The sequence below is a fragment of the Oncorhynchus nerka genome, linkage group LG24 (assembly GCF_034236695.1).
Source record: "Oncorhynchus nerka isolate Pitt River linkage group LG24, Oner_Uvic_2.0, whole genome shotgun sequence".
In the NCBI taxonomy this organism is placed as follows: domain Eukaryota; kingdom Metazoa; phylum Chordata; class Actinopteri; order Salmoniformes; family Salmonidae; genus Oncorhynchus; species Oncorhynchus nerka.
Window position 1 is genome coordinate 16198096 of NC_088419.1, and position 12482 is coordinate 16210577.

The 12482-nt window shown below is 44.0% G+C and overlaps 1 protein-coding gene across 3 annotated transcripts; it reads left to right on the forward strand.

The window, feature by feature from the left end:
* Positions 1 to 551: 551 nt before the first annotated feature.
* On the forward strand, positions 552 to 11648 carry LOC115107564 (potassium voltage-gated channel subfamily S member 3-like). Of its 3 annotated transcripts, none has more exons than XM_029630981.2 (2): positions 552 to 876; positions 9354 to 11648. In XM_029630981.2, exon 2 carries the CDS (start codon positions 9472 to 9474, stop codon positions 10987 to 10989), a length of 1518 nt encoding a protein of 505 aa, XP_029486841.1. In that variant the 5' UTR covers positions 552 to 876; positions 9354 to 9471; the 3' UTR covers positions 10990 to 11648. The 3 variants fall into 3 exon arrangements, with proteins under 3 accessions (XP_029486841.1, XP_029486840.1, XP_029486839.1); XM_029630980.2 differs by lacking the exon at positions 552 to 876 and adding an exon at positions 1481 to 1599; XM_029630979.2 differs by lacking the exon at positions 552 to 876 and adding an exon at positions 5388 to 5563.
* Positions 11649 to 12482: the final 834 nt, after the last annotated feature.

Sequence of the window (12482 nt, forward strand, 5' to 3'; positions counted from 1 at the left end):
CTCCACGCTGTCAGGACCCACTGGCAGACTTGACCATAAGATGCTCTTCGCCTGCGGCCCGTTTTAGTGAAAGATTTCTCCTCACTTGTCATCCAAGCCTCCCACTGAACAAGGAGCGCCACCTTAAATGCACGATTTACACTGATGTCGAGTGGCTGCAAATACTTTGGGCCATCTGCTTTTCTTCCCTCTGAAAGCTTTTGTTGTCTTTTTGCACTGAGTCAGTTCCTCATGCTGCTGTTTCCAACGTCTTATCATCGACTCATTAAGGCCAAACTCCCATGCAGCAGCTCTATTTCCTTTTCCAACAGCCAGATCGATCGCCTTCAACTTGAAAGCTGCATCATATGCATTTCTCCGTGTCTTTGCCATGATGAGGGTGACAAAATTACTACCGTAATCAGAATGATGGGAAGTTTGAGCGCGCTCGATTTACGTCACATTATGTGACGGTGCTCAGTTTTTTGGCGGCATGAATATTGTGAAAGCTGGAAAAATCCATAAATTAGCCTCGTCATTGTATAAACCGCGAGGTTCAAAGCGTGGGAATAAAGTAGTGGTTTATAGTCTGGAAATTACGGTAATTTCTTAATAGTCTTGTCAATTTGAGTCTGCTCTCCTAAAAACGCAATGAAGAGCCAATGTTCCTCTGACTATATTCTGTAAGCCTTTTGAGGTGGTGAGTGAAATCAAAAACAGTTGAGAAAAAGCAAAGATCTCTGCTTTGTTGCAGAATAAACTAAAGTGGAGAATTGTAGAGCTAGACAGATCATTCCTACAGGCATTTAGGACAAGCGCGACAGTTCTCCATAGGGGCTAGCCCAGTCAGCCGTCAACTACCTTAAGCGCCTATTGACGATAACATCTTCTAGCCAGGTGAGTTGTTTAGCGACTAGTGTTAACATTGCTCTAAAAAGGTTAACACTAGTCGCTGCAGTACGGTTTCAGAAACATAAGGAATATCTTATATCAAAAAACATGGTTTGATTACTACATACCATTGTAGGGTTAAGGCTCACACACCGCCTTGTTACAGAAAACAGACAAGACAGTCATCTGTGCTAATTAGTCATCTGCGTCTCCTAACATCTGTGTACACAACATTGACGCCACAAACATGTTACTGAAAAATACTGCCCGCTGCAACTGTTAAGTGTACAGCAAGTGTGTATTTTGCATTGGCAATTATTGATGCGATATGAAAGTAGTGGGATGTATGTCTCTAGAACCATACTGCAATAATAACCGAGTCACATGTAGATTGAGTATTTGGCTTCCAACGCATATGTCTTTAAAACAGAACATGTAAGGCCTTTGGCGTAACATTGGCCCCCAGTAGTCCATTGGGGCATGCTCTGCTCACTTACCTCCGTGTAGGTGCGGTCACACAGAATCTCTCGGGAAGCCCATAGGGTGTAGCTACAGGTTTTGCCTACTCTGTACACGGAGCAGTGTTGCCAACTCCTCAGTAAGGAAAGCAGCTATTGGCTGTCCTAGAAGTCGCTAAATGACCACCTAATTTGCATAATTGTCCATGTGCATGTAATTGTGATGGACGCTGTGGGAGAGAGGAATAACGTGGTGGGAGAGACAAAAAAAGTGAGTAAAAAACACCCTAAATATGTTTAGAACTACAAAGAACTTTCTTCTGTCGATTTGTGTTTTTTTTTGTCACAATTCCAACCCTCCTCCTTTATCTAGGCTTGGGACCGGCAAAAGTGACCCAAAAGAGAGACTCTGGTGGAGTTACTTAGTTTTTTTTTTTTTTTTCTTAATTTGGTTTGGTTTTCAACCTTATGGTCCACTTAGGAGCCTACAACAAGTCACAATAAAACATTAACATTTTTAACCATAACATTAAAAAAAAAAAAAATGTATACAATCCAAATGGACCAAAAAGAGACCATAGAAAAAACTGTCAATGGCAATGTGAGAAAATTATGGTAACTAGTCTGGCCCTAATTCAGGTGAATTAGGGCCCCTCCACACACACAGGCTGTGCTGGCTCACAGAAAGAGTGGGTCATCGTCATTTTGGTCAAGGCTCTCTCTCTATGGCAGGTTCAGCAACTGAGGGAGCTGACTTAAATGAGTAAGCAGCTGATGTGCCAAAAAGCTGCAAAACATTATCAGGTAGCTGGTGCTCATAGCAAGTCTCACCAGACAGCTTCAGTCCATATCGAATGTACAGGATGGAGTTATGGGTCTGCAAGGACATCCGATTTCTAAGTTTGCATTTTACCACACTCATCTGGCTGAATACTCTCTCAACTTCAGCATTCGAGTGTAGTAAGGACAACACAGACACAGCAGCCATGGCAAGTTCTTGAAACGGGTTGATATCAGCTGCATCCCTGAACTTCCAAATCTCACCCCAGAAGCCCAGTGTGTTTTTTGTCTCATTCCATTTACTAAGATGGATGGCACATCATTGCTGGACAATCTTGTCTATCTCTGCAAGGGAGTAGCCAAGGAGCTTGGCTATTTCTTCTATTTCTCCAGGGCTCTTATTGTGCTTTAGAGTTTCCTCCGCATTGAAAACTGACATATACTGCAATGCTTCGATGTTGTCTGGCAGTCTCACCCTCAACTCATTAGTGAGGGAGATGGTGAAGGCTACACACCGCTTTCGGACATTGTTTTCATCCTCAGGCGCAAGTTGGAGCTCAGCTGCCTTTGACTCAAAAAGGTAACCAAGGTATGGTTTGGGACTGATGTATCCATCTATTGGCCCTTTGAGTACATCAACATTTGCCAGTGGATTCAGCACCCTGCTGCTCACAGACTTGATCAGGCTAACCAAGCTGTCAAGTAGCTTAAGAGGATCTACTTGCTCTCCCTCAAAAGCCTTGATGGCCAACTGTACCTCACCTAGCACTACCTTCAAAAGAGTCAGATACAATATGTTTTGAGGATCACTGTACATGGAGTATAAAACCTCAGCCATGTAGCAGTGTTCACTGGACTTGGTGACTGCGAAATGCAGCCTAAGCTCCTCCCACTGGTCCAAAATGCATAAAACCGCGGGTTCAATGGAGAGCCAATGTGTGACACACACCTTGGATATCTGTACAGGTTTCTCCCCACAGTTGGTTTCATATATGGCCTTGTAGGTCTCCCTGCGCTTTGGAGACACTGAAAACCAGTTAAGTCTCTCGTACCAAGTACTCCACACTACAAGGGATGGTGTCATTGGAAGCATGACTTACAGCAAGCTGCAGAGTGGCACACACAGCGAATAAGAATCAGATATGAGGCCATACTTATCCTTCAGCTCTTTATGGACCCAATTGTTAATCTCTGTCATAAGAGGCATTGTCAGTCCCTATCCCCAGGAGACATCACTTCGAGAAAAGCCACAACAGCACGGGCTATGGATTTGGCATCTCCTCCCTCCAACTCAACAAGCCCCAGAAATGTTGATACAATTGTCTGCTTGGTGTCACTAAAGTACCTTATCACAACCCTCAGGTACTTAACACTTACATTCGTGGACTCATCAAGGCTGAAACACTGGTCACCCACATCTGCGTCCAACTTTTTCAGAAAGTATGGTGCTAGAACACCATTAATCATGTTGGTGCACTTTGTCCTGTGCATTTTGAAGTGGGTAGCAGCAGTGGAGTCTGAGAAAGCAGCTCTACATGCTTCTCCAATGTGATCACATGCCAGCATGGTACAGTGTTCAGCGATAGCTAATGCCATGGTGGCCTTTTTAACCATAAATGGCAGCTTGTTTTGGCTGGAACCATTTTAAGGCTTTGTCTTTTGAGTATGTTTGAGTTGTCATGTTTTTTTACATCACTAAGTTAAGTGTAGAAATCAACCTTACAATACAGGCAGTGTGCCCGTGTAGCATCTTCAATAAACTGCGTCAACCAGCCTTTGAATTCAGGGTTTGATTCTCACTGCTTTCTGTATTTTTGAGCGTACAGTTTAGACTGAGACATGAGCTAGCCAGCTAGATGTTTAGCTTATGTCACAGAGAGGCACACAGTGGACAAGGTGAGTAAGTGACTGAGGCTGTGTGAGTCAAATGCAGTGATTTATTTTTGTGCAGCGATTTTATTTTAGACAAAGAACATTTTACATCCTGCCTTGAATGTAAGCCAGGGCGAGATCAGCCAGCGGCGGCTTCCCGCATGCACGATTCATTTGCAGTCTGGACACGGAGGGGTGAACATCTCCTGCTTTGACTGCAGCTGGGAGGGACTGTTGTGCGAGGACTGGGCCGCCTGAAGTGCTTTGGGACGGGGTGGGGCCCACGGCAGCGCCCGCTGCTCATTGAGAAGAGTAAGAACCTTAAGTGCTTTCACGTCAGTCTCCAATAACACTGCTAGATCTGTCACTAGTCTATTTTGGGGGGAAAATGTTTCGCTAGACAGGTCTGAATGCTCACTAAATATAGCAACAAAGTCGCTAAGTTGGCAACACTGACAGAGTACTCGCTCAGAGGAGAACAGAAGCAAACATGACATTGCCCATCGGGTCCATTTTCACGCTCATTCCACACAGAGTAGCCAGGCTGGGCATCAGGTTTATGACTTTCGGGTCATCTGGAAGGGTTGGCGAGGGTGTAAGCATAAGTTTGCAAATACATGTACAATTACAATGCATGAATTATGAAAGAGATTCAAAGAGTCAAACTGAAGACAATAACGTCAACTTCAAACCTCCTGTAAAGGGGATCCACAATCAAACAAATAATGTTCCCCAGGCATTCAGGGTTGAGGTCATCTGGAAATGGGAGTCCAAATGTTGTCAAACATTTAGTGCCTGAATATACGGTAATCTTACTTGTAGAATGTGTCTGTGCTTGTATGCTCCCAGCTACCATCAATAGGCAAAACCACCTGTAAGGCATTTGAAAAATGATTAAATCGAAAATGAAGACAAGTCCAATGTGTAGGTTGCATAGGGATCTTCTAGGCCCGCTACTAACCCAGATCCAAGAAAATGACCCATTGTAGAACAGCCGTTTCATTTGTCTCAGAACCATGCTATAGCTGTGACCTATATTTGACCAAAGGTATATCCTATAGTTCCTGTACCTCACACTCATACTTATATAGCAGCACAACAGGTGACACTCCTAATTGATTATCTGCCCATCAATGGTGGGCCAGACAATCACTATGCGGGTTTAAAGGTGAAAACGGAAAATTCAACGATGTAGGTCAAATATTTACAGATTTGTTTTACTGAAATAAAAAACGAGGCATTAAAAATACATTTGTACACTTAATCATAAGGCTAAAATCTCCACCAAATCCGATGCACCTCCCCTCTCGGAGATTGAAGGAAACCATTGCTTGGCTTTGGACCACAAAATCCTCGCGCCGTTTTTATTGGTGCGTTCTTGTCGGAGTAGCGGACTGCGTGATTCAGCCTGCTTACACTCCCCGTCCGATCATTATTGCGGGCGCGCTCCGAGCACCAACAACGTTTCGGTTTAGGGATACTTCCTTCTGAAGCATGGGACTACTATTTATTTGGAGATGAGAATAATCGGATAATCAGTACTCGGAAAGTTATTTTAATGGAAAGAAAGTGCACAGGAGCAGGTATGCTTTATGTATTATTATCATGTTGAACTTATCGGGGAGCCCATGTCGATTTGTTTGAACATGCTTGCCTAATATAGAATATAATAGAATTGATTGCCTACATTGTGTCTAATTGGTATTTGAGACAGTATATAGGCAAATGTAAAAGAGAAAAACAAGTATATGCTAAATAAAACAATTGTAGCCTATCAGGTTTAATTTTACATAAAAGTTAGTCGCCATTCAAGTCTAACCAAAATAGTCCTTTAGCGGCCCGGTGTCGGATGAAGGGGTCCATAATAACACTTGTCGAAATAGTTTTGTCCGCAAAAAAACAAGATATATTTTTCAAATAATTGCTCGATGTTAAATCCCATTTCATCCTGTTGTCAAATCCTATTTCTCTGGTGCTGAGGGCCTGTAATTCGATTCCCTTGGTGATAATCTAGTACTTTAGCCTGCTTGAGTTGAGGAAGTGATAGGCATCGAACGGTGATTCAGTACTATCAACACACCACACACGCACTCTATTCTTATATTCTTCCCATTGATGCTAGCCATTGCATGTTGATATAAACATTGGTGGGCTCAGGGCAGAAACTTCTCATGGTGTAATATATTATTGGTTTTAAAAGCAGTCAAATGTGTCCTAGGAATGCTATTCAAGCAACCTGGTCTCAGAGCATTTCGTATTATTCAGTACATCAATCCGAACCACACCATTTAGTATGATATGTTATGTCACGTATGGTATGTATTCATTTGTGGCTGTCCATAACTCATTTCGTATATGTTTAAAATTACAATTCATATTATATGTTATGAATTAGCAAAACGTACAATAGGTTACCAATTTTCAAAAACGTATATGTTACGAATTCTAGCTTTGGTGGCTAACGTTAGCTAGGCAGGGGTACGGGTTAAATTTAGGAGTTAGGTTAAAGGGATTAGGGTTAGGGGATGGATTAGCTAAAATAGTTAAGGTTAGGGAAAGGGGTTAGCTAACATGTTAAATAGTTCAAATGTAGTAAGTAGTTTATAAGTTTCTAATGACCTAATTAGCAGCTAAAGTTGTCCGTGATGAGATTGAAACATGCAACCTTTGGGTTACTAGATGTGTTATACGTCTACGTCTAACCATACCAAACGTAACATATCATACTATTTCAGTGTCCTGGATTTACATGTACTATGTCTAGTCTATGACACCAGGCTGATTCAAGAGGACAGATACGTTTATACAGCAATTGACTCATTCTATATGAATTCAGTCACTTTCTGACTGTACCCTTTTTGATTTGAACAAATCCTTCCAAACATGTTTGCCCATGGGAGAAGTGGTCATAAATTAACTTTTTGGACTTGAACACCAAAACAAGATGAGGTGCTCGAAGTTCTTGCATACCCCACACTACCATGAGACATCCACGTTTTCATTACTGGAAATTATAAACGGTTTAGTTTGATATCTTTTGAAAGCTTACCAACAGGGTTGTCAAACTATTTTATAATTGACTGAAAATGTTTTGTAATAAACATTTATGCAAAAAAAAGTGTAAACTCAGATTTTTCACATATGCTATATATACAAAAGCATTTGGACACCCCTTCAAAATAGTGTATTTGACTATTTCAGTCACACCCGTTGCTGACAGGTGTATAAAATCGAGCACACAGCCATGCAATCTCCATTTGCAAACATTAGCGGTAGAATGGCCTTTACTGAAGAGCTAGCTCAGTGACTTTCAAAGTGGCACTATCATAGGATGCCACCTGTCCAACAAATCAGTTAGTCAGATTTCTGCCCTGCTAGAGCTGCCACGGTCAACTGTAAGTGCTATTATTGTGAAGTGGAAACGTCTAGGAGCAACAACGGTTCAGCCGCGAAGTGGTAGGCCACACAAGCTCACAGAACGGGACCGCCAAGTGGTGAAGCACGTAACACGTAAAAATGGTCTCTGTTGCAACACTCACTACCGAGTTCTAAACACAAGAACAGCTCGTCTGGAGCTTAATGAAACTGGTTTCCATGGCCGGGCAGCCACACACAAGCCTAAGATCACCATTCACGATGCCAATCGTCGGCTGGAGTGGTGTATTGGACTCTGGAGCAGTGGAAACCCCTTCTCTGAATCACGCTTCACCATCTGGCAGTCCAACGGACAAATCTGGGTTTTGGCAGATAGCAGGAGAATGCTACCTACCCCAATACATATTGACAACTGTAAAGTTTGGTGGAGGAGGAATAATGGTCTGGGGCTGTTTTTCATGGTTTGGGCTAGGCCAGTGAACGGAAATATTTAATTTTTATTTGATTTGATTGTATGTTTTAATATTCAATCTACCTGCTGTGAAACCGCTCAACATTTACATTACATTCAGTCATCTAGCAGACACTCCCATCCAGAGTAACCCACAGGAGCAACCAGGGTCAAGTGCCCCACCCAGGGGCACATCAAACAGATCTCCCACCAAGTCAAATCGGGGAGCCGGACCAGCAACCTATTGGCCACCGGCCCAAGCTCCCAACAGCTAGGCCACCAATCATCCAAGATCCCCCAACAGTTCCCTAGAGCTTCCCCTCAACCCTCCGAGACCCTCTAGTCCCAACTGTAACGTTTGGTGGGGGAGGAATAATGGTATGGGGCTGTTTTTCATTGTTCGGGCCATGCCTACACAAAGCCCAGACCTCAACTCCATGAAACACCTTTGGGATTAATTTGAACGTCGACTCCGAACCAGGCCTAATCGCCCAAGATCAGTGCCCAATCTCACTAATGCTCTTGTGGCTGAATGGAAGCAAATCCGCACAGCAATGTTCCAACATCTAGTGGAAAGCCTTCCCAGAAGAGTGGAAGCTGTTATAGCAGCAAAGGGGGAACCAACTCCATATTAATGCCCATGATTTTGGAGCGAGATGTTCGACGAGCAGGTGTCAACATACACTACATGACCAAAAGTATGTTAGACCCTATTGTACATCATCTGAGGTGTTTGTGTTGGCTGAGACAGCATGTTCGTGAAGACACGGAGGGTGTTATTTCAATCAGAGAAACAGAATTCATAGAATGGAGTTATCCCTTCAGACCAATGCAATTTAGATGGTACACCATTGACATTTAATTGAAATTTGAACTTCTAATTACTACCAGAAAGATATCCACCCGCTGTCAAATGTCAATTTGAATGTAAATGTTTCAAAATTGACAGTTTCATTGAAGACTATGGATATTCCCACTCAAGTCAACATAATCTGATGTGTGGACCTACAACCATCTTTGTGGTACCATTTTAAAGTAGAAATGTACATTTTATTGACACTAGTACATTTATCAGCCAAAACATGACACCTATTCAAGAACACGCTGTGTCTCAACTGATGGTGGGTACAAACACCTCTGATGAAGCTTTTTGATAATTGATGTTAAAGGTTAAAGACATTATTATAAAAATGTTTGTTTTTTTAATTCAAGAAATTATCTAATTGTTTGACAACCCTGTTTGTAGGCTTTCAAATGATATCAAACTCATCCGTTTATCCTTTTCAGTGATGAAGACATGGATGTCTAATGGTAGGGTGCAGTGTGAAATATGAGCACCTTCATCTCCTAAAGGTTATGGCATTCAGGCCCTAAAAGTCACTTTCTGACCACTTATACCATGGGAAAACATGTATGGAAGGTTTTGTTCAAATCAAAAGGGGTGCAGTCAGAAAGTCATTGATATCACATGGAACAACCCTATTCCTTAAACTTAAAATGGGTGGTAGAATGACTATTGATAATTGGAATGTTTCTCCTCCTCATAGATGGACCCTTGAGCCTTAACCTCACCGCTAGCCACCGGAGGCTGATCATCCCAAACTACATTTCCCACCAGCACTTCCCCCTCCTTGCCCATGTGGCCTATGGCTCATCATCACCAACATGGGATATGGGCAAGTCCTCCACCGATGCGGAAATGAGGAAGACCAGGTATACCTCAACGTGGGAGGTGTCCGGCACGAGGTGGCAGAGGAGACGCTGCTCCGCTTCCCCCACACACGCCTGGGCCGCCTGCTGCACTGCCGGAGTGAGGACGCCATCCTGGAGCTATGCGACGACTACAGTGCCACCGAGCGCGAGTACTACTTTGACCGCAATCCCCACATCTTCATCAGCGTGATCAACTTCTACCGCACAGGCCGCATCCACATCATGGAGGAGGTATGCGTCTTCTCCTTCAGCCAGGAGATTGAGTACTGGGGCATCCAGGAGCTTCACTTAGGGGATTGCTGCAGCAACTGGTTCCAGGAGCGCAAGGAGTACATTGAGGACCGCGACTGGGACGTCCAAAGTGACGACGTGCAGCCGCCCAGCTTGGACTCGTCCTTCGAAGAGCTCTCAGCCATGGACAAGGACCTTGAGAAGTTCAAGGGGGCATGGTGTGCCGAGGTGCGGAGCTACGTGTGGATTAGGCTAGAGGACCCCGGTCATTCGCTCTCATCCAAGATCATCGCTGTGGCCTCGCTGAGCGTTGTGCTCACCTCCATCGTGGCCATGTGCGTCCATAGCATGCCCGAGTTTCAGATCTTGGACGAGAACGAGAGACACATCGAGGACCCCGTACTGGCCATCCTGGAGGTGGTCTGCATCGTCTGCTTCTCGGCCGAGTTCATCATCCGATTGATCGTAGCCCCCTCCCCAAGGAAGTTCCTCAGCAACACCCTGAACATCATCGACGTGGCCTCCATCCTGCCCTTCTATATCACGCTGGCCTTTGAGACGGTGGATGATGAGAACAGCGAGGAGAACGAGAACCTTGAGAACGTGGGCAAGGTGGTGCAGGTCCTCCGGCTGATGCGCGTCTTCAGGATCCTAAAATTGGCCCGCCATTCGGTGGGTCTGCGTGCGCTTGGCGCTACTGTCCGCCATAGCTACCACGAGGTGGGCTTGCTTCTCCTCTTCTTATCTGTGGGCATCTCCATCTTCTCCGTGCTCATCTACTCAGCAGAGAAAGAGGAGGAGGACACTGAGCTGGGCACCATACCCATGGGCTGGTGGTGGGCCACCATCACCATGACCACCGTGGGCTATGGTGACACCTGCCCGGTTACGTTGCTGGGGAAGCTAGTGGCCACCCTGTGCATCCTCTGCGGCTTGCTGGTGGTTGCCTTGCCGATCACCATAATCTTTAACAAGTTTTCCAAGTACTACCAGAGGAACAAAGCCATTGAGGAGGGCCTGTGTCTGAGTCAAAAGGCGTCCGAGAGACATGACCTGGAGCTCCCTTACCATAACATCAGAGACCTCTACGCACAGAGTCTGGGCGTGTACCCCTTCATGGGTGGCCTCGCCTTCAAGAACAGTGAGAGTAGCGGTGGGGATGATACGGATGCCTCCAGCCTACAGGACATAGAGGAGGTGTGTGACACAGACACTCTGGACAATGGGGCAGCGAAATGAAGCTTGAGGCTTTAGAAAGCTCAATACACCTCAAAGGAGCCCTTTATGGTTCTCAGGATCAAGCTCTCCATCGTTAACTCTTAATATGTCTTCCTTTCATGGCTGACTCTAGACTTTCACAACACTGTGGCCATGGGATTTTTTCTATTCTGATAAATATATCCCTGAACTGAGAGGGCACAGATGACTGACTTGGATCCCCCTTATAAAGGTTTGAATGTAATTCATCTATTAGGTCAGATATTGCAACGTTGCATGCGTATGTTAAGGAATTTGCATTATATCGTACAGATTTATCCGCTCAAAAGTTCAGTAAAGGTTTGCATATGCAAAGAAAAACTAAATTGATTTGAGAAAAAAAGAAAGAGTGATCAGATTCCGGGTTCGATTGATGTTTCAATCTCTGCATGAATAAAAACACATAAGACAAGTCATCAATCATGGTAGTGGATCATTACTTTGAGACCACAGTTACTGTAGATAAAGAGACAGAAATGACCTCTCTCCAAAACCTCTCATGCTATAAGCACTGATGTACAGGTCATTTGATTAGAAAGTCATTGAGACATTGTCTTAGAAATATATGATGGCATGCTAGCTCCCTGGGTTAGGCCGTATGGACGTACTAATCAAATAAAATCAGACCTGCGAAAGCTGAATTATGTCTCTTTATTTTGACATCGATCGGAGCCTTTGCTTCATGCGTTTTAAGTCATTGATGGACTAGGAATGTACACAAATTAGTTGTGAAATACGTATTCCCTTTAAATTAGTGGTTACACTTAGCGGTACAGTAAATCAAACAATTTCGAACAAATCCACTTTGGGATTACATCAGAATAAAAGTCATAACAGTCGTAAAATCCTGTAAAAAAAAAACATTACCCGTTCAACTCCTAGGCAGGGTTCTTGACTCCTTATACGTTTCTCTGGCTTCTTCTCACTGATTTCCTGTCATGTGTCATCTTCTCTGGAAGGATGAGCTGCTGTCCCAGTAGAACAGAAATGTGGGAAATGAGCCCAAACCACTGTAGGTTTTGGCACATTTACGTAGTAATCATTGTGGTGTTCTCCCGGCCATAAGAACAATGATATGGTGCAATGAGCAAGATAACTGATTTCCAGAAACAAAGGATTCTGTCAAGGTGTTAAGAAGCTCCTCTCCCTCAGTAGACATAGCTTTGCTGAAAATAATAATTAGGCAACATGTATTTATGTAATTAGCATGTTTTAGCTAAAGTCAATTTCAGACTTTTTAAAGTATGTGAACACCTGCTTGTCGAACATCTCATTCCAAAATCATGGGCATTAATATGGTCCCCACTTTGCTGCTATAACAGCCTTCACTCTTCTGGGAAGGCTTTCCACTAGATGTTGGAACATTTCTGCGGGGACTTGCCTCCATTTAGCCACAAGAGCATTAGTGAGGTCGGGTACTGATGTTGGGCGATTAGGCCTGGCTCGCAGTCGGTGTTCCAATTAATCCCAAAGGC

Coding starts and splice junctions, on each gene's coding strand:
- LOC115107564 (XM_029630981.2), top strand. CDS start 9,472: ATGGGATATGGGCAAGTCCTCCACCGATGCGGAAATGAGGAAGACCAG.